Source organism: Microchirus variegatus (genome assembly GCF_963457635.1).
Source record: "Microchirus variegatus genome assembly, chromosome: 16".
NCBI classification, from domain to species: Eukaryota; Metazoa; Chordata; class Actinopteri; order Pleuronectiformes; family Soleidae; genus Microchirus; species Microchirus variegatus.
The window spans coordinates 3,297,927-3,320,200 of NC_139817.1; the positions used below are offsets into that span (position 1 = coordinate 3,297,927).

At 38.7% G+C, this 22,274-nt stretch overlaps 2 protein-coding genes across 4 annotated transcripts in view; both read left to right on the top strand.

The window, feature by feature from the left end:
* itgb5 (integrin, beta 5) overlaps positions 1 to 5,029 on the top strand; it is a 37,697-nt gene extending 32,668 nt beyond the window's left edge. The window contains exons 14-16 of the mRNA XM_083903256.1: positions 2,810 to 2,929; positions 3,013 to 3,179; positions 4,457 to 5,029. Of these exons, the coding sequence (XP_083759382.1) occupies positions 2,810 to 2,929; positions 3,013 to 3,179; positions 4,457 to 4,552 (383 nt within the window). The 3' untranslated portion in view covers positions 4,553 to 5,029. The remainder of the gene's footprint in view (positions 1 to 2,809; positions 2,930 to 3,012; positions 3,180 to 4,456) is intronic.
* A 1,568-nt stretch (positions 5,030 to 6,597) lies between these two features.
* tnfaip6 (tumor necrosis factor, alpha-induced protein 6) lies at positions 6,598 to 21,594 on the top strand. 3 transcript variants are annotated; one of them, XM_083902124.1, is made up of 9 exons: positions 6,598 to 6,670; positions 7,872 to 8,059; positions 14,972 to 15,132; positions 15,363 to 15,538; positions 16,883 to 17,020; positions 19,012 to 19,173; positions 20,971 to 21,199; positions 21,276 to 21,316; positions 21,396 to 21,594. In XM_083902124.1, the coding sequence occupies exons 4-9, from the start codon at positions 15,439 to 15,441 to the stop codon at positions 21,521 to 21,523; spliced, it is 798 nt and encodes a 265-aa protein (XP_083758250.1). In that variant the 5' UTR covers positions 6,598 to 6,670; positions 7,872 to 8,059; positions 14,972 to 15,132; positions 15,363 to 15,438; the 3' UTR covers positions 21,524 to 21,594. The 3 variants fall into 3 exon arrangements, with proteins under 3 accessions (XP_083758250.1, XP_083758249.1, XP_083758251.1); XM_083902123.1 differs by lacking the exon at positions 6,598 to 6,670 and having other exon boundaries at positions 7,766 to 8,059; XM_083902125.1 differs by lacking the exons at positions 6,598 to 6,670; positions 14,972 to 15,132 and having other exon boundaries at positions 7,766 to 8,059.
* Positions 21,595 to 22,274: the final 680 nt, after the last annotated feature.

Here is a 22,274-nt window from a genome sequence, read left to right on the forward strand (position 1 = left end):
TGAGATTAAACTCAGCTCACTGTCAAAGTGCATCAGGGCAAATGGATCATTTCCTGAATTTTCAAAAATTCATTTAAATTATTCCTTAAGAGGTTTTCAAATATTTTCAACTGATCCTTGTTCAGGGTGATGCTATCTATTATGATGGTAAATTTCAAGTCATTCCGAGATACTTTTTGTTTTTTTGAAAAAACTGAGCTCACTGTCAAAGAGTATCAGGGCAAATGGATCATTTCCTGATTTTCAAAAATTCATTAAAATTATTCCTTAAGAGATATGCAAATATTTTCAACAGATCCTTGTTCAGGGCGATGCCGACTATTATGATGGTAAATTTTAAGTCATTCTGAGATACTTTTTGTTTTTGAGATTAAACTCAGCTCACTGTCAAAGTGCATCAGGGCAAATGGATAATTTCCTGAATTTTCAAAAATTCATTTAAATTATTCCTTAAGAGGTTTTCAAATATTTTCAACTGATCCTTGTTCAGGGTGATGCTGACTATTATGACGGTAAATTTCAAGTCATTCCGAGATACTTTTTGTTTTTTTGAAAAAACTCAGCTCAATGTCAAAGTGCATCAGGGCAAATGGATCATTTCCTGAGTTTTCAAAAATTCATTAAAATTATTCCTTACGAGATATGCAAATATTTTCAACGGATCTTTGTTCAGGGCGATGCCGACTATTATGATGGTAAATTTTAAGTCATTCTGAGATACTTTTTGTTTTTGAGATTAAACTCAGCTCACTGTCAAAGTGCATCAGGGCAAAACGATAATTTCCTGAATTTTCAAAAATTCATGAAAAATATTCCTTACGAGATATGCAAATATTTTCAACGGATCTTTGTTCAGGGCGATGGCGACTATTATGATGGTAAATTTCAAGTCATTCCGAGATACTTTTTGTTTTTTTGAAAAAACTGAGCTCACTGTCAAAGAGCATCAGGGCAAATGGATAATTTCCTGATCTTCAAAAATTCATTAAAATTATTCCTTACGAGATATGCAAATATTTTCAACGGATCTTTGTTCAGGGCGATGGCGACTATTATGACGGTAAATTTCAAGTCATTCCGAGATACTTTTTGTTTTTTTGAAAAAACTCAGCTCAATGTCAAAGTGCATCAGGGCAAATGGATCATTTCCTGAGTTTTCAAAAATTAATGAAAAATATTCCTTAAGAGATATGCAAATATTTTCAACAGATCCTTGTTCAGGGCGATGGGGACTATTATGATGGTAAATTTCAAGTCATTCTGAGATACTTTTTGTTTTTGAGACTAAACTCAGTTCACTGTCAAAGTGTATCAGGGCAAATGGATCATTTCCTGATTTTCAAAAATTCATTTAAATTATTCCTTAAGAGATATGCAAATATTTTCAACAGATCCTTGTTCAGGGCGATCCCGACTATTATGATGGTACATTTCAAGTCATTCCGAGATACTTTTTGTTTTTTTGAAAAAACTCAGCTCACTGTCAAAGTGCATCAGGGCAAATGGATGATTTCCTGAATTTTCAAAAATTCATGAAAAATATTCCTTAAGAGGTTTTCAAATATTTTCAACTGATCTTTGTTCAGGGCGATGCTGACTATTATGATGGTAAATTTCAAGTCGTTCCGAGATACTTTTTGTTTTTTTGAAAAAACTCAGCTCACTGTCAAAGTGCATCAGGGCAAATGGATCATTTCCTGAATGTTCAAAAATTCATTAAAATTATTCCTTAAGAGGTTTGCAAATATTTTCAACTGATCTTTGTTCAGGGCGATGCCGACTATTATGATGGTGAATTTCAAGTCATTCCGAGATACTTTTTGTTTTTGAGACTAAAGTCAGCTCACTGTCAAAGTGTATCAGGGCAAATGGATGATTTCCTGAATTTTCAAAAATTCATGAAAAATATTCCTTAAGAGGTTTTCAAATATTTTCAATGGATAATGGTTCAGGGCGATGCCGACTATTATGATGGTAAATTCCAAGTCATTCCGAGATACTTTTTGTTTTTGAGATTAAACTCAGCACACTGTCAAAGTGTATCAGGGCAAATGGATCATTTCCTGAATGTTCAAAAATTCATTAAAATTATTCCTTAAGAGGTTTGCAAATATTTTCAACGGATCCTTGTTCAGGGCGATGCCGACTATTATGATGGTAAATTTCAAGTCATTCCGAGATACTTTTTTTTTTTTAGATTAAAGTCAGCTCACTGTCAAAGTGCATCAGGGCAAATGGATAATTTCCTGATCTTCAAAAATTCATTAAAATTATTCCTTAAGAGGTTTTCAAATATTTTCAACTGATCCTTGTTCAGGGCGATGCTGACTATTATGAAGGTAAATTTCAAGTCGTTCCGAGATACTTTTTTTTTTTTTAGATTAAAGTCAGCTCACTGTCAAAATGCATCAGGGCAAATGGATCATTTCCTGAATTTTCGAAAATTCATGAAAAATATTCCTTAAGAGGTTTTCAAATATTTTCGACGGATCCTTGTTCAGGACGATGCCGACTATTATGATGGTAAATTTCAAGTCATTCCGAGATACTTTTTGTTTTTGAGATTAAAGTCAGCTCACTGTCAAACTGCATCAGGGCAAATGGATCATTTACTGAATTTTCAAAATTTAATTAAAATTATTCCTTAAGAGGTTTTCAATTTTTTTTTTTTTTAACTCAAAAATGAATTAAAATTATTAGGTTTGCAAACATTTTCAGCAGATCCTTGTTTCTGAGTGAGTTACCGATGAATAAATTAACCCTAATCTCTCAGTATGAAGTAAATGTTGTTGTTTTGTCTCTCCTTCAGAAACGGACGACTCCAGCGCCGTCATGTGTTTGTACAAAACCGACAACGACTGCATCATGAGGTTCACGTACTCGGAGCACGCCAGCGGACGCTCCATCCTCACCGCGCTCAAAGAGCCAGGTCAGGGTTTCGAACTCACGCTCGTTCTTTTGAAACTCAACAGTGTTGTGTAACGTCGTCTTTGTCGTCGTTGTTGTGGTCAGATTGCGGCAGCGGTCCTGACGCTCTCATGGTTCTCCTGGCCGTGGTGGGCAGCATCCTGCTGGTGGGCTTGGTTCTGCTCGCCGTGTGGAAGCTCGTCATCACCTTCCACGACCGGCGCGAGTTCGCTCGCTTCCAGAGCGCTCGCTCACGAGCTCGATACGAGATGGTGAGAAAACATCGCGTTGTTTTGTTTTTAAAAAATCCTCAAAAACTGCACTTTTAACCAACGACGCCGCTGTAACGTAAAAGCGGGGGCTGCTCAAAGTGGGGATCGTGGGCCAAAGTTGGACCAGCAGAGGCTTTAAATTGGCCCGCCAGGCTTTTTTTTACGCTTTATTAAAACGCATCTTTGATGATGTCATAGCCCCGCCTCTCTCTTGCTTTTGCATTCTCTATTGCATCTCCAGCCTCACAGCGCCACCTACAGGCCTGGCATACATACAACAGCAGTTAGAGTCGTTATGAGGCTGGATAACGAATACATTTATTTAAATTCAAACATTTATAGAGAAAAATAATAATAATAATAAAAAAGAAAAATCAGTTTCTGTGACAATGAGGCCTTAGTACAATAACATAAAATAAATATTTATTACTTATTGATTATTGTGTGTGTGTGTGTTCACAACTTTTAACCCATATCATATGGGCAATCTGATTAAATTATATTTTTATATTCTATTTTTATTAATTTTCACCAACTTTATAGACACCTGAGCAAAAATTACTCACATTTTTTATTAATTAATTAATTGAATAAATAAACAAAATGCATATATTGAATTTGTAAATACGTAACAGTTCAGAGTTAGATTGGCTCGTTTTTTTTGTGGTTTTTTAATATATGATATAAAATTAAAGGCGCCATATGTAAGAATGTGGCCAAAAACGGTTACTACATTCAAATTCAGAATACCGAAGTCTTTTAGGTTTCGTTTTCTGACGTAACTGGCAACCCGCGGTCGCTCGGCAGCTGAGACTCTACTGACTGCAATGATCGGTAGACGGCGGTAGGTGGCGCCACATGACGCCAAAACATGATTTCAAAACATAAACATGATTTGCAGTCTGCAAAAATATTTTTTTTAATGCAAATATTTTGTCTGTACTGTTGTTGTTGGTGAGTTCAGTTTGTTATATGAACATTATTCCTGAGTCTCTGTGACATATTAGGAGGATTTTATGATTTATTACATAATGCACCTTTAATTGTAACTTTCAGTCAACATCACATAAGAAGACGTATAAACACACACACACACCCCCAGGACGTCCATATAAGGAGTTATTTTAGCGGTTAACTTTGGCAGCCCTGTTGTGACTCAAGCAGATTAATAATCAGATAAAATGTGATTTGGATTCTTTCATGTTTTAATAATAATAACAATAACAATAATAATAATAATAATAACAATAATAACGTGGACGTCTTGTGTCCCTCAGGCGTCCAACCCTCTGTACAAGCAGCCCGTCACCACACATTTCGTGGAGACGGACTTCGACATGTACGGGAAGTCGTACAACGGCGGCGTCCACTGATCGGTCAGTCGGTCGGGTCGGGACTCGGCAGGACCGGTCCGACACACACACACACACACACTTCCCTGGAGGACTGAGGGATGGACGATACACTCTCCTCTCTCTGTCTCTGTGATGATGAACATGAACTGAGTCTGAAGACAGAGGGAGGAGACGGGGAAGGAGGCGGGACTTTGTGGACTTTGTGGACTTTGTGGACTTTGTGGACGTTGTGTCTTTACAGAGAAGACGAGAGACTCTTATTTGTATATTTTTCTAAACTGAGGTCTAAACTCTGCACACACACACATTATCTCTGTGACGTGGTACGACTAACATTTACTAAACAGTAGATTCTCTGACCTTCAGTTTGCACAGAAGAAGAAGAAGAAGATTAGGATTAAGGATGATTGTGTGTTCTTTTTGTGTTGTTTGAGCTCTAATTGCACTTCTGTGTCTGAATCTGCAGGATAAACATTCACTCACTCACTGAATGAACTCGTGACTCGTGTTGGGAAGTGTTTTTATCAGAGAACCAGAACCAGAACCAGAACCAGATCAGGACTGATGGTTTTCAGATGATTTAATCCAGACTTTTTCTGATGAGTCACAACAACAAGACGACTTTGTTTCTATGACACAGTTCTAGCTCCACTCTACTCACTTTGGTCCTTTTCCATGACTTTATACTGTAGCTCCTCCTCCTCCTCCTCAAAGTGGGCGGAGTCGTCATAATAACGGCTGCATGAAACGGCCGTGACGTGGTTTTTTCTACGCGACACAAACTTAAAGTAAAGCAGTCGTTTTTGTAACTGAATCAGTGGATTATAAAGATTTGGAGTAGATTTTGTGATTATAAGTACATTTTGTGATTTGAAATAGATTTTGGGATTATAAATAGATTTTTGGATTTGAAATAGATTTTGGGATTTGAAATAGATTTTGGGATTGAAATAGATTTTGGGATTAGAAACAGATTTTGGGATTATCAGTAGATTTTGAAATTATAAGTACATTTTGGGATTTGAAATAGATTTTGGGATTGTAAGTAGATTTTGGGGATATGAATAGATTTTGAAATTATAAATACATTTTGGGATTGAAATAGATTTTGGGATTAGAAACAGATTTTGGGATTTGAAATAGATTTTGGGATTATAAATAGATTGTGGCATTGTAAATAGATTTTGGGATTGTAAGTAAATTGTGGGTTTAGTAATAGATTTTGGGATTAGAAATGGATTTTGTGATTATAAGTAGATTTTGTAATTGGAAGTATTTTAGTATCAGCTCACTTGGAACCTCGTCAGAGCAGGTACTAAAAAAAAAAAGCACCAGGTTCTATCACTGATGGAAAAGTAAAAACACTGAATCGAGTCGAGCTGGAACCGTCTACTGGAAAAGCGATTGTGACTTGACTTTCTTTATTTATTTTCCAGCGACAAATGACGTAAACGGCTGAAAATCTGCGTCAGACTCAAAGATGTGCATCATCTGCCTAGACAGGTTGTGGTGAAAGGAAAAATGGGGGACAGAAGATATGGCATTTTATAGACTGAACAATTAACTAAGAGAATAAAGAGTCAGATTAATGTAGGCGAGATAATCTCAGAAACCAAAAATCGCAGTTCGATGAACGGATTAGAACGTAAACTGCTGAGCTCCGAGCTTCACCGTCCTGATTTCCTGAACTTCTGCTCAGAGGAGATGAAAACACGAGCCGGATCGTCTGCGTTCTCATCGTCCTGAACAGAATCTGCTGGAGAACCAAAGGAAACGCGGAGTTCAAAATCAATCGCAGACCTTCAAACATTCTCCTGTGATAAAGTAGATCGGTTACACCCATGATGACATCATCACTCACTTAGAGCCCAGACACAGACTCCACGGTCGCGGGTTCAGCTCCCACTGCCTCTGTGCCCTCGAGCAAAAACACTTTGAACCCCGTGAAGGTCAGACTGTGTGGAGGAATGTTGTAAATAAAGGTTTGGACGTGTGCTGACGGATGTGGGCGTGGCCGCTGGAAACTCGTAAATCTACTGCTGCTGTTGTTCCCACAGGAAGAGGCGGAGCTTGTCTGTCACAGCAGGAAGACGGACGAGTCACTGTGGAGTTGGATTTTTTTCTTTTCTTCACCCTGTGAGATTACACTACAAATTAAACCAAAAGACAGATTATTTCGTGCAAATTCTGTAACGTGAATTTCACTGGACGGAGTCACGCAACTCCTGAAAAAGACGTGAAAGTTGCGTAGTTTGCGTAAATGTGCGTCCACACTGAAAGTTTACATACAGACTCTAAGACTTAAGTGGATTATTTTACTTGTTTTATTATTTTTTACGCAATTTACGCACCGCAAATCCCACAAATTAGCATCGTTGTTAATCCTTCAGATTATTACTTCAGATTAGAGGCGGAGCTTGTCTGTCCCAGCGGGAAGGAGGAGGAGTCACTATGAGTTAGAGTTTTTGAATTTCAGTAAGATTACATACAAATTAAACCAAAAAACGGATTATTTTTACGCAAATTCTGTAACGCGAATTTCACTGGACGGAGTCACGCAACTCCTGAAAAAGACGTGAAAGTTGCGTAGTTTGCGTAAAGGTGCGTCCACACTGTTTAAGTTGACATACAAACTCAAAGACTTAAGTGGATTCTTTTACTTGTTTTATAATTTTACGCAATTTCCGTGCCGCGAATCCCACAAATTAGCATCGCTGTTAATCCTTCAGATTATTCCTTCAGATTATTATTACATCCATGGCTTTGCGGTCATTTTTGAGGGAGTTAACGTGCATAAAAACTCAGGTCTGACGAAAATGCAATGTTGGCATCGTTCCCGGACTCAGGGGCTCGATAGCGCCGCTTCTGGTGAAAACAGGCAAATTTGAGTTCCACCGAATTTCCCGAAACTTGGTGTGAAGACGTTATAGACCAAGACGAACAAAAAAGTCGACCGTAACCGTGGCCTCAACGCTACAGGAAGTCGGCCATTTTCAATTTTGGCGATTTGCGCCCTACGTTAAGTTAGTTTTTTATGTTTTTTGTCCTTTATTTAGCCAGGAAGGTCCCATTGAGTGCCGTGCTGTGCCGTGTCTTCTGGAGACCCAGAGACTCCATCACTATTTATATCTCGCACTCCTGTAATTGACACCTCTGTGGTTTGACCCCTCCCGCGTATAATGACGATAATGATGTTGCAGGACGATCCTTTAATTGCGCGCTCGGCTTCTCACGCTCTCGCTCTCGCTCTGGTGACGTGACATGATTAGCGACGTGAGACTCGTGAACGTACGTGAACGTGAACATAACATAACGGTGTCTCTCACTCTTTCCTCAGCTGTGACGTGAGGCCGGTGTTTGCTCTGTTGTTCCTGCCCGAGGTGAGCTCATAAATCTCTGCTCCCTCCTTCCTTCCCTGTGGCTTTGAGTGGGTTTCCTCCCTCCTTTCCTCCCTCCTTTCCTCAACGGATGAGAGTCGTCTGCCTGCAGACAGCTCATTCGTGTCTGTGGAGACACAGAGCTCAGGTAAAAGCGATAATAGAAACTCAAGTTTGTGCCACTTTGTAAACTTTTGTGTTTGAAATCCTTCACTCGGATTGACCTCGGTGACACAAAGTGACCACACGGGGCAGCAGTAGGACCAGCAGCTTATACCAGAGTATAACATGTTTGCGACCTAAGGAAGTGATTTCAATGGAAACAAAGTGAGGAGCAGCCAAAATGTCCTCATTTCGTAAAAATGACCTCACTTTGTTGGTTAAAAAAAACCCTCACTGGTCCTCAGTAAGTTAGTTTCAGTTAATGTGAGAAATGCTAGCAAAAAAGCTTGTTTCAGTTAATGTGAGAAGTGTTAGCAAAAAAGCTAGTTTCAGTTAATGTGAGAAATGCTAGCAAAAATGCTAGTTTCAGTTAATCTGAGTAATGCTAGCAAAAATGCTAATTTCAGTTAATGTGAGAAGTGCTAGCAAAAAAGCTAGTTTCAGTTAATGTGAGAAATGCTAGCAAAAATGCTAGTTTCAGTTAATCTGAGTAATGCTAGCAAAAATGCTGGTTTCAGTTAATGTGAGAAATGCTAGCAAAAAAGCTAACAGTGAGCAGTTTATAAAGTTACGTTTCTAGGCAGAAAATCTGTCTAACGGCAAAACAAAACGTATATTTGATTGGGTTAGACTAAAAATTTGAATTTAGCCTCGTAGAGATGTAGGCAACTGATTTAAAGTGCTTGTTTTCATCAATTTACTAATTCACCGATTTACTTACACACCCAGATTGATGTCCTGGGCTTTTCCTTTAAATCCTGGCTGACAGAGTTGGAAACAGGACAAAAACAAACCTTTAAAGTATTGATCAGGACAAAGCAGACGTCGATTCTCTGTTTAGCTGCTGACTGACCTGACGCTCAGTACGAGGGAATAACGGAGGATTGATTATCGTTGTAGAAAACTGTCGACTCTGCTGCGTGACCTCGTATTTTCTCTTCTGTTTTTTTGTCAGCCTTCCCACTAAATGTCCTACTTTTTTTTACACAATTCACTTCCTTTATTTGGCTTTTTTCTCCATTTAACCACTTCTATTTCCTCACCACAGTCTGTGTTTTTTCCTGAGCATTTCTGGCTCGACTGAGACGCCACATAGTGGAACTGAAAATCATTCAGCCAGCAGATTCACTTTAGACAGAAAATTTGGAAACTTTGGAATTAAAGTCATTGTGTTAAGGGTGAAAGGGCTATAATCAGTAAGTGTGATACATGAATAAGTTAGCAAAAAAGCTAGCATTAGGGGAATTTAAGCAAAAAGCTAGAATCAGTTAATGTGAGAAATGCTAGTAAAAAAAGCTAGTTTCAGTTAATGTGAGAAATGCTAGCAAAAGAGCTAGTTTCAGTTAATGTGAGAAATGCTAGCAAAAGAGCTAGTTTCAGTTAATGTGAGAAATGCTAGTTAAAAAACTAGTTTCAGTTAATGTGAGAAATGCTAGCAAAAGGGCTAGTTTCAGTTAATGTGAGAAATGCTAGTAAAAAAAGCTAGTTTCAGTTAATGTGAGAAATGCTAGTAAAAAAGCTAGTTTCAGTTAATGTGAGAAATGTTAGCAAAAAAGCTAGTATCAGTTCATGCGAGAAATGCTAGTAAAAAAAATCTAGTTACGGTTAATGTGAGAAATGCTAGCAAAAAAGCTAGTTTCAGTTCATGTGAGAAATGCTATCAAAAACTAATTAATTCATAATAAAAATTTCGCTGAGACTAAAACCACTTTTACAAGAAAGAAGTAACATAAAATGATATAAACAAAGAAAACTAAAAGAAAAAAAATGCAATATATCCTCAATTTAGAATAAAAGACGGCTCAATGTTATGAATAATTTCAAATAAACTCTGATCAGGAGTGCTCTTTTGAAACTTATTTATATTCCTTTAAACTGATCAATAATTTAACTTTAAGCTAATTTTCTAAGTGGTAACATAAAAGTGAAGCAGCACAGATAAATATCTTTGTTTCTGTGGAGAGAAAAACTGACAATTTAGTGGAAAAAAACGTGATTTAATTTGATTTCCGGTCACGTTGTTTCTGATTTGAATCTCTGAAACAGTCAGACTGCTTCTCTTTATGTGCTGCTGCCACCTAGTGGTAAACGGGTGATGTGCCCGGTTAGTGTCATTTCTAAGTGGAGTGAGCATCTGTCTATAAACTATCTTCGAACGATATGTCACACACAACCACACTGTGGATTGTGAGTGTGGGATGTGACCACCAGGGGGCGCCAGTATATTAATTTCAAACAAGGCAACAATGAGTGTGAGATTGTTATCAAGTATAATGGCTCATGTGTTTGGTTAAAAAGGGTCAAATGAAACAATAATAGTTTTGTTTCCTCTCGTAAACACTGACCTCATCAGGACCAGTGGTCGTCATGGAGACCAAAACCTGGTCCTAATGAGACAGACGCTTGTTTCAGGAAGTCAGAACAAACAGACCATATGAATTAAAAAAAACAACAGCAGTGAAACAAAGAGACTATTATTCCTCACATCACTTTCTCTCTCTCCACTCGTCCGTCCTCTCTCCATCTGGTATTGGACACACACACACACATTCTTGTACTTGCCGCATACTGAGGACCAGCATTTCCACTTTATAAATCAACACAATTACAAATATCTACTTCATGAATGACATCTATAAAAAAACTGGAGTACAGTTCCATAAAATGTCTGCAGGTGGAACCGGGTTTTGTACCAAATTGAGGACCTGTGTTAAACAACAGAGTATAACATGTTTATGACCTAAGCGAGGACCGGCCAAAATGTCCTCACCTCGTAAAAATGACCTCACTTTGTTGGTTAAAAACCCTCACTGGTCCTCACTAAGTTAGTTTCAGTTAATGTGAGAAATGCTAGCAAAAAAGCTAGTTTCAGTTAATATGAGAATTGCTAGCAAAAAAGCTAGTTTCAGTTAATGTGAGAAATGCTAGCAATAAAGTTAGTATCATTCTTTACTTCGTAAAAATGACCTCACTTTGTTGGTTAAAAACCTGCTCACTGGTCCTCACTAAGTTAGTTTCAGTTAATGTGAGAAATGCTAGCAAAAAAGCTAGTTTCAGTTAATATGAGAATTGCTAGCAAAAAAGCTAGTTTCAGTTAATGTGAGAAAAGCTAGCAAAAAAGCTAGTTTCAGTTAATGTGAGAAATGCTAGCAAAAAAGCTAGTTTCAGTTAATGTGAGAAATGCTAGCAAAAAAGCTAATATCATTCTTTACTTCGTAAAAATTACCTCACTTTGTTGGTTAAAAACCTGCTCACTGGTCCTCACTAAGTTAGTTTCAGTTAATGGGAGAAATGCTAGCAAAAAAGCTAGTTTCAGTTAATGTGAGAAATGCTAGCAAAAAAGCTAGTTTCAGTTAATGTGAGAAATGCTAGCAAAAAAGCTAGTTTCAGTTAATGTGAGAAATGCTAGCAAAAAAGCTAGTTTCAGTTAATGTGAGAAATGCTAGCAAAAAAGTTAGTTTCAGTTGTGAGAAATGCTACAACCGGGTTTTGTACCATAACAGAACAGAGTATAACATGTTTACGACCTCAGGAAGTGATTTCAATGAAAACAAAGCGAGGACCGGCCAAAATGTCCTCACCTCGTAAAAAATGACCTCACTTTGTTGGTTAAAAACCCTCACTGGTCCTCAGTATGCTGCAGGTACAAGAACACACACACACACAGTAAGAATAAAACAGACCATAAACATGTTTGACATATCATTTTGTATAATATGATTAGTTTGCGACATAATGTTGACATCGGGTAAAAACAAGTCTAAATGTGGTGGGAGGGGCTTATATATACACTTAAATATAAATATTTAAACAGTATACACATATATATATATATATATATATATATATATATAGAGGGAGAGGGAGCTGCGTCATTTGTTCTGCTGCTGATGTAAACTATTTATATTGATTTTCAAACCACTTTAAAGCTACACAAGACTTTGTGTTTTAAAAGAGTGTGATGGAAAAGTTTGCTGCTCTTATCAGCTGAGCTTCATCATCATCATCATCATCAGCAGCAGCAGCAGGAGGTCACAAACAAAAACCTTGTGTTTGTCATTAACTCAGTGGAGGCTCCACATAATAATAATATAGAGATAATATCTCACATTCACTTTTGTGCAGTTTTGACCTCTTTTCTGGAGTCCTGAGTCCTGCGTCTATGTTTATAAACTGTATTTAAAGGACAGTGTGATTCGATCCTGTTCAACGCACTTATTCTTATTATTTATAAAGTCTACGATGTCTTAAGAACATGTTATAACAACGTCAACTTTGTAAACCACTCACTCTCCCACACCAAACCCCATAGAGAAAATCAGCGTTTTTAGCTCACAGGGGGACACAGGAGCTGCTGGTCCACTGCTGCCTCGTGTGGTCACTTTGTGTCGCTGAGGTCGATTTGAACAAACAAAGAATTTTAAAAGCCGAATTCAAAAAACAACACTTTTAAATATATATAATAGGTGACACAGCTCAATCTAACACAGTAGATTTTAGCTGAGTCTTTTGTTTAGTGTCTAAAAGTCTGTTTCTCGTTGCTTCCCCGCTGCTGGAAACACTAACGTTGTGGGGGATTCTGGGTAAAAAATCACTACATTAATTCTGATTTCATGTAAAACTAACGTCTGTGGTTGTGTTTGAGTTGTGTCATCGTTCACAGACGACTTTAATGTGACGTTTACTGCTGCAACTGCTGCTGCTGCTGTTGTGTCACTGTGGTCCACATGGAAACATTTGTAATAATGTAACAACAATCATGTCACAATGTTTCAAGATAAAGTTTCCACAGGAGAGAGATAGAGAGAGAGAGAGAGAGAGAGAGAGAGAGAGAGAGAGAGTCATTTCCTCCCAAATCTGGATCCAATTCAGCAGCGTTTTACCCCCTCTGTGTGTGTGTGTGTGTGTGTGTGTGTGTGTGTGTGTGTGTGTGTGTGTGTGTGTGTGTGTGTGTGTGTGTGTGTGTGTGTGTGTGTGTGTGTGTGTGTGTGTGCGTGCGTGCGTGCGTGCGTGTGTGTGTGTGTGCGTGCGTGTGCGTGTGTTCGTGTGCGTGTAACCCATGATTCTGAGAAAACATGAATCACAAATTGGGCTTTTTTACTTCTAATTACACAAAAGAGTTAATCATCTTTTCCTGTGATGGGAGGTTAGCATTTTCCGGTTCTTTGAAGCTATATACAGTATACTGATATATATTCATATATATATATATATGTATATATGTATACATTTTTGCTCCATTTGACAAAGAAATGATTAAAACCGAATAATTTCCAATTGTGGACTAAATAATGTGAGAAATGCTAGTTTCAGTTAATGTGAGAAATGCTAGCAAAAAAGCTAACATCGGTACGTGTGGGGAATTTAAGCAAAAAAGCTAGTATCAGTTAATGTGAGAAATTCTAGCAAAAAAGCTGGTTTCAGCTAATCTGAGAAATGCTAGCAAAAAAGCTAACATCGGTACGTGTGGGGAATATAAGCAAAAAGCTAGTATCAGTTAATGTGAGAAGTGCTGTGAGCTGAGGTTAGCATTTTCCGGTTCTTTGAAGCTATATACAGTATACTGATATATATATATATATATATATATATATATAATTTCCAATTGTGGACAAAATAAAACATCCAAGAATAAGAATATCGTTCCACGTTTATTACATTTAAAACACCGCTAAGTCATTTTTCCATGGGAAGTTTAGCAAAAACCTTCGAGAGTCACGCACACATTTTGTTTAATGGCAAAAAATAAACAAAACAACAATGAAAAACAGAACATTAAAAACAAACCAATTTTTACCAATTTAGTAGATTTTCTGTTGAAATTTCTGTTTTTTTTGTGTATTTTAAAAGTGTGGTTTTTTGTCCTCCTGCAGAGAAACTTTCTGCAGTTACTCAACAGTGTGTGTGTGTGTGTGTGTGTGTGTGTGTGTGTGTGTGTGTGTGTGTGTGTGTGTGTCTCACAGGGAGGTTTTTCCAGATGTTAGGTGTCTCCCACAGCTTCAGTGTTTACGTCACATCAGTGTCGGTCTAACACAAATACTCAGGTTTTTTTTTTTCTCACACGTCATGTAAACGAAGCACGTGTTTGTGCAGATGTTTGTTTTAAAGACTTGTGTAAGACTTACAAATGAAACGGATAAAACAAATCTTTCTAATGACAATGACATTAAAATAATGAAAAAAGGAGGAGAAAACAACAACAAAACAACATGGAAATAAAAAGAAGATAAAGCTAAATTATGTAAATTTTTTGAAGTCTACAAACTTTACAAGTTTACACAGTTTCCAAAGTTTACAAGTGTACACAGTTTACAAAGAACAGGTTAAAAAAGTTTACACAGTTTACAAAGAACAGGTTTAAAAGGTTTACACAGTTTACACAATTTACAGAGTACAGGTTTAAAAAGTTGACACAGTTTACAAAGTTTACAGGTTTAAAAAGTTTACAAAGCTTACACGTTTACTAAGTTTATAAAGTTTACAGGTTTAAAAAGTTTACAAAACTTACAAAACGTACAAGTTTACAAAGTTTACAAAGTTTATAAAGTTTACAGGTTTAAAAAGTTTACAAAACGTACACGTTCAAAGTTTACAAAGTTTGTAAAGTTTACAGGTTTGAAAAGTTTACAAGACTTACAAGTTTACAAAGTTTACACAGTTTACAGGTTTGAACAGTTTACACAACTTACAAGTTTACAAAGTTTACACGGTTTATAAAGTTTGAAAAGTTTACACTTTTTTACAAAGTTTACAGGTTAACAAAGTTGACAGAGTTTACAAGTTTACACAGTTTCCAAACATGACCAAATTTCAAAATTTACAAGCTTACAAAGTTTACAAAGTCAATGCACAGACGCATTATTAGCACTGACTGGGCGTAATTTGATGTGTCTATTAGCGTCTAGATCTAGAAGCTATAAGACGCTAATCGATGCGATGACCCATGTAAAAATCTGTATGGACGAGCCGCTTCCAGCGATACGAGCTCGCAACACAGCAGTACAGACAGTAGGGGGCAGTAGAGACGGCCTCTAATCTCCCCACAACAAGCTCATTTAAGTAAGTATTTGAATGACTTCTACATCTTTTATCTTCCAGGTAAATGATGCATTTATAGATTTACAGTACAACGTTGTAGTGAATGAGTGAACACTCACTTTCTCGGTGAGTAACAGTGTTCAGTCAGTCACCTCCTCCTCTGTGTGTGTGTGTGTGTGTGTGTGTGTGTGTGTGTGTGTGTGTGTGTGTGTGTGTGTGTGTGTGTGTGTGTGTGTGTGTGGTACTTAAAGGCAGCAGCCTGGGCTGCAGCAGAGGAGTCTGCTCCTGTGGAAACATCTGGAGAAGAAGAACAGCTGCAGGACCAGGATGCAGCTCCTCTGTCTCCTCTGGACACTCGGGCTCCTGCTGAAGGAGGCGCAGGCTTGGAGCTACGCTAACGGAATATTCCATAATTCCATATGGCTGGGTGAGTCCTTAAGGGGTTAAACTCTCTTTGTTCCGCGGCTGTCGCCTCAAATCATTTGTTCCACTTGGAATTCAGATAATTAATTTGACCTCAATCTGTGAGGATTAAAGATGTTGATGTGACTGAAAAGGACTCAAGAGAATAAAATACATCATTATAATGAACTCGTTTGTTTCCTCTAAATCTGAATGATGTCGATGATTAGACTGAAGTGACAGGAGATGAAAAGTCAGACTCATAAATATATTTATTGATCCCAGAGGAAGTGACTTTCATTTTCAACAGAAAACGAGATTAATTCAAATATAAACAGTGTTGAAGCAAAAATGACATCATTTATGATGTAAAAGCTTCTGTTTCTAGTGAAATATAAACAAACAAACTCAGTCTTTGTGTTTTTAGAACAACAGCCTCATTTACTCAGGTTTTATTAACTCTGGTTAGTTTATGGTTAGTTTATGGTAGGTTTACTGTAGGTGTGGCAGATTAACTCTGACATTCAACCACAAAGATCAGGGTCCAAATAAATAATGAATAAAAGTACTTTTCTAAAGTATAAAGTAATGTTTAGGGCAGGATTTGTTGTCCTTTGACTTTTCAGTTTGGCTTTTGTCCCATTTGTTTAGCATGGAGGAGACGGGGCTCATTACCTATACTGCCTCCCACCACCAGGGGGTGATCAAAATCAAGAAGTTGCAGCTCATGTCGTCCAGTTTTTTGTTGTAGCATGTTGTGAATGAATGATTTTTATTTCAGTTCATATTTAACAGACGTAACAGACGTGACAAACGCGATTTTCATACTTTAGCTAATTAATTAGCATGATTTCCCCGTGTTTTTATGGTGCGTTCGCAGTCATCAAAAAAACTCATCAGATTTTTTTACATTGTTTTCGTTTTGTATTTAGCTGCGATAAAACTTGGCTTGTGACCAGAAGGTTGCTAGTTTGAGTCCCTGCAATCTTCCCCAAATCCGCTGTGACGACTCCTGGACTGGCAACAAAAACAAAAACTTGTTTATTCCGATCTATTCCACAAGTTATTTACACCAATTTTTAGCCAAAATTTCGCAACTTCTTTTCGTGCTCAAGTTCGCATATTGTAGCATTCTGTATCTACGTGTTATTTTCTTCTAGTGGAGAGGGAACTTGGCTTGTAACTGGAGGGTTGCTGGTTTGAATCCCGGCAGCTATCCTCACATTCTAAACTGACGTGAAAAATATCTACCAAGGTGTTTCTGCTGTGGCTGTGGCGACCCCTAGAGGGCTAAAAAGCTGTTCCTGTAGCAGCAGATAAAGCAAACTCTTGAGTTGTCGTATATTCTCTGTTTTCTCTCCCGTGACAGAACAAGCAGCTGGAGTTTACCACCGGGAATCCCGTAAAGGACGATACCAGCTGACGTATAAAGAGGCCAAGGCCGTGTGCAAATACGAGGGAGGAGCGCTGGCCACGTACGGACAACTGGAGGCCGCTCGCAAAATAGGTCTGACACAAATACTCCGGTTTTTTTTTAAATTATGTTAATTTTTTTGAAATCTACAAACTTTACAAGTTTGGAAAGTTTACATGTTTACACAGTTTACAAAGTTGGCACATTTTGCACAACAAAGTTTACACAGTTTACAGGTTGAAAACGTTTACACAGTTTACAAAGTTGGCAAAGTTTACAAGTTTACACAACAAAGTTGGCAAAGTTTACAAGTTTACACAGTTTACAGGTTTAAAAAGTTTACACAGTTTACAGGTTAAAAAATGTACACAGTTTACGGGTTTAAAAGGTTTACACAGTTTACAAGTTTAAAAAATTTACACAGTTTACAAAGTTGTCAAAGTTTACAAGTTTACACAACAAAGTTTACAGGTTTAAAAAGTTTACAGAGTTTACGGGTTTAAAAAGTTTACACAGTTTACAGGTTTACACAGTTTACGGGTTTAAAAAGTTTACACAGTTTACAGGTTTAAAAAGTTTACACCGTTTACAAAGTTTACAAGTTTACACAACAAAGTTTACAGGTTTAAAAAATGTACACAGTTTATGGGTTTAAAAGGTTTACACAGTTTACAGGTTTAAAACATTTACACAGTTTACAGGTTTAAAAAGTTTCCCGTAAAAAGAATCCCGTAAAGGACTATACCAGCTGACGTATAAAGAGGCCAAGGCCACGTACGGACAAAATAGGTTCTGACATATATACGCTGAGACAGCAGCAGATATACGGCGGACATCATTCATGTGTTTGTCCGTGTTTGTCTTTCCTTTCTCCCGTGAACGACACAGCTCTGTGGAATGCTTTTAACACAACGACCAGAGAAACACGTCCACAGGTCAAAGGTCACGGTGGTCTGTGGTCTGGTCTCAGGACACCAGTGAACGTCTGTTAACACCTTTTTAAAAAAGCGTTTCCCACGCAGCGCAGACCGAGTCCAGGCATGAGTTAGCGATTTCTGAGTCTCCCAGCTGAGTTTCCTCTGAGGAGGTCTGCGGTTCATCTGGATCAGTCTGCTGTAACGTAACCCGACACCAGAGCCCTGAAACAACAACTGAGATTAACAGAAACTGACTGTATTTTAGGGTATTTTACTCCTCAGAGGCGTACGATTCAAAGGAAAGACTTTCTTGTCTTGGCGAGATGGTAATCTACGTTTAGATGCCAAAAATGTTCTGGGAGAATGAGTTGGTCAACAAAATCATAAATAAACTCAAGCGTAGGACAGAACATTAAGCAATCTGTAGCAATACAAATGTTTTTCTTGGTCCGAAACGATTAGTGCAGCAAAAAACACAGCAATAATTGACCGTTTTGAGCAACGTTGGTTAACTTTGGTCGTGTTGTTTACTGTATTTTCTGTCCAATCCAAAATGGCCGCCTTCCAGATTGATGACGTAGCATGCGAAACCCTCGTGTCGTGCAAAATTTGCCGTTAGTTTGCCAGAGTGTCGATAAACCGCTGAAACCGCCAACACTGTTAGCATGAAATACATCCGCCGGAAATCCGGAAGTCCGACAAAAGTTCCACACACGAACGCGATCAACCGTTTCACTCTGAGACACATTTAGCTGAAGCTAAGAGATGACAGCCAGGAGTTAGCTTGAGTTAGCAAGTCACAAAAAGGGCAGAGAAAGTGCCTAGCATGCTATTGCTAGCTTTTCCGACAGTCACAGATCCCGTTTTAAAGGTTCCGTGTACGGAATCTGTCCAAATGTATTGAATACAGTCTTTAAAATGATGTTTTGTTTGTACAGTAGCCCAGAAGGGACAAAACTGTATGCTACATGAAGGCCACCGTAGTTTCTCAGTTCCACTTCACTTGGCAGCAAAATGAAGCTTTGCAATATGTTATTAAGTTCTCGCATCTGGATTTGTGTCCGTGGACAAAGTCCAGATCTGTTTTTGTTTAAGGAAAAAAAAAAGGCTTATTATGTTAATTGCGTCCTTGAGTGAAACAGATGTTTTCTTGTCTTTCATGTTCAGGTTTCCACGTGTGTTCGGCCGGATGGTTCGACAAAGGTCGCGTCGGTTACCCCATCGTCAAACCCGGAGCTCACTGCGGCTTCGGGAAGATCGGCATCGTGGACTACGGATACAGACTGAACAAAAACGAGAGATGGGACGTTTACTGCTACAATCCTCACAGTGAGTCCACACTGACGTCCTCATTGTTTACACTTTATCTTCTTGAAGCTCCACAGACTCAGGAGCTGTTTGTTTGTTCTCGGTCAAACACGAAGAACCTCAGTGAGAACCAGGACTCTGTGGATTATCACAGTCAGACTAAGAATAACCCTGAGGCAGGAAATGAGAGCATCAGTGTGGATAAAGGTGTTGGTGGAATGAGTGAGTGATAAGTGAGTCGTAATGACAAAAACATCACAGCGTCATCGGCGTACGACGACAACCGCAGATTTACTGGATCAGTTTCATTCAAATTCACATGGTTTTGATTTGACTTGATTTCCAGTTTAATTCAATATTGATTAAGTTAAGGGATACTAAAGGAGAAAAAGAAACAATAATAACCTGTTTGATGTCATTGTCAGTGGACTCCCCCACCCCCATGTGTTTGTGGTTTGTCTTACTCAGCAGAATGATCCAGCGCTCACACACTAACATTTCCCATGAGCAGTTTCACCACAGGAAGGAAAACACGGCAGGGGGTTCTTTGACTTTATTACTGCTCTAATGTGAAATGTGTGCTTTTCATATAAGTATATACGTATAAACACACAGGGGCATCATGTGTTTTATGTTTGTAAAATGTACAGTACATTAGTACGAGGACGTGTTTATGTTTGCTATGACTTTATATAAACCTTCATGAGTAAATAAAGTAAAGATGCAGCAGATTTAATGACGTCAATGAGAAAACAGTGAGTGTGTTAGCTTGTGAGTGAGTGGCCTAGCCAGTCAGTGAGTTAGCTAGTGAGTGGCCTAGCTAGTGGATGAGTGAGTGTGTTAGCTAGTTAGCGAGTGGCCTAACTAGTGAATGAGTGAGTGTTAGCTTGTAATTGGGTGAGTGGGATAACTAGTTGGTGAGTTAGCTTGTGAGTGGCCTAGCTAGTGGATGAGTGAGTTTGTTAGCTAGTTAGTGAGTGGCCTAACTAGTGGATGAGTAAGTGTGTTAGCTTGTAATTGGGTGAGTGGGATAACTAGTGGATGAGTGAGTTTGTTAGCTAATTAGTGAGTGGCCTAACTAGTGGATGAGTAAGTGTGTTAGCTTGTAATTGGGTGAGTGGGATAACTAGTTGTTGAGTTAGCTTGTTAGTGAACTAGCTAGTGGATGCGTGTGTTAACTATTGAGTGAGTGGCCTAACTAGTGGATGAGTGAGTGTGCTAGCCTGTAATTGGGTGATTGGGATAAGTAGTTGGTGAGTTAGCTTGTGAGTGGCCTAGTGAGTTGGAGAGTTAGCTTGTGAGTGGCCTAGTGAGTTGGTGAGTTAGCTTGTGAGTGGCCTAGCGAGTGGATGAGTGAGTGTGCTAGCTTGTAATTGGGTGAGTGGGATAACTAGTTGTTGAATTAGCTTGTGAGTGGCCTAGCTAGTGGATGAGTTAGTGTGTTAGCTTGTAATTGGGTGAGTGGGATAACTAGTTGTTGAGTTAGCTTGTGAGTGGCCTAGCTAGTGGATGAGTGAGTGTGCTAGCTTGTAATTGGGTGAGTGGGATAACTAGTTGTTGAGTTAGCTTGTGAGTGGCCTAGCTAGTGGATGAGTGAGTGTGCTAGCTTGTAATTGGGTGAGTGGGATAACTAGTTGTTGAATTAGCTTGTGAGTGGCCTAGCGAGTGGATGAGTGAGTGTGTTAGCTATTGCCTGAATGGCCTAGCTAGTGGATGAAACTCTTCCTCGTGTTTAAGTCCACTACAAACTAAACAACTGAGTGACTTTTTTAAAAATAATAATAACTAACTCCATGACTTCGCTCGTGTGTCTCGCAGCGAAGGAGTGTGGTGGAACTCTGACGGAGCAGCAGAAGATCATTCAGTCTCCCGGTTTCCCTGAAGAATACCAGAACGAGCAGATCTGTTACTGGCACATCCGCGCCCGCCTCGGTCAGAGAGTCCACCTGCGCTTCCTGGAGTTTGACGTGGAGGACGACGTGTCGTGTCTCGCCGATTACCTGGAGGTTTACGACAGCTACGACGACATCTCGGGCTTCGTTGGCAGGTGAGGGCGACAGAATTTGATTGAAAAAAATCTAAATTTAATCTGAATCTGTGACTGAAACTGTTTTTCTTGACAGATTCTGTGGGGATTATTTACCTGAAGACATCGTCACCACAGGTGAGATCGTCTGCGTACGCGGTTATTTGAATGTTTGTGAGTCGCCGTGACGCTGACAGTTTTTTTCCGTGTTTCCCAGGAAACGTGGCGACGCTGAAGTTCCTCACCGACGCTTCGGTCACGTCCGGAGGTTTTCAGCTACAGTACACGGCCTTTAATGCGACTTTAGCGCATCCACACAACGACACCGACTTCGCTGAGCCGTAATCACGTTGCTGTATTTACAACGTTTTTTTTATAGTTTCCTCGTGAACTGTAATAAAGGAGTTGTTAAGGTCGTTTAGTCGTGTTGCAGTCGTCTTATTTTGAAATAACTTGTCCTGAGGCTTCATTTATTTTCTGTGTTTTGGTAGCAGTCAATCTTTTACGAAAGTGATTTTGTGTTGTATTTCAGCCTCCGTCCACTAGGTGGCAGTAAGCTCTCTGTCTCCTTGTCCTCTAGACAAAAAAACCTGTTTAGATTTAGATAAAGATGTTTTTCAGAACTTGTGGACAGGGTTGTTTTTTAGTAAGTGAAACCCTCAAATTTGAACAATTTCCAAACCAAAGTGTGGACGAGAACTTAAATCCAGATTATTTGAAGGTCACATGTTTTCTTGATGATCAGGAGACATTGGTTGCACCTGAGTTCTTCTCCCACAGCTGAGATCTGAGGTCCATCAGTGTGAGGTTTTAAAGGTAGGTGAAAGTTTCTTTGCTCTTCACAGATTAAATGTTAAAAGTATTGGGTGGATAAAAGGACTCTGTAGCTTTTCAAAAACACGTTTTAGCCTCTAGAACTTTAAATTAAACTGGTTTGCTATGAGTCTAGAAACAATTTGTATGGATTGAAACAGCTTTTTTTTAGTGGCGACAAAACCTCTGTAAATGTGTCTTTGTGTTAGCAACTTCCTGTCTGCGTTTTTTTTTTTTTTTTCACGAATCAATGTGAAATTTTTGTGATGGGTAGGTGATCACC

Bases quoted from the DNA above. Each gene is read 5' to 3' on its own strand.
- tnfaip6 (XM_083902124.1), top strand. From the start codon at position 15,439: ATGCAGCTCCTCTGTCTCCTCTGGACACTCGGGCTCCTGCTGAAGGAG. The intron at 15,539-16,882 runs GTGAGTCCTTAA...CTCCCGTGACAG, and splicing joins CCATAATTCCATATGGCTGG to AACAAGCAGCTGGAGTTTAC. The intron at 19,174-20,970 runs GTGAGTCCACAC...TGTGTCTCGCAG, and splicing joins TTACTGCTACAATCCTCACA to CGAAGGAGTGTGGTGGAACT.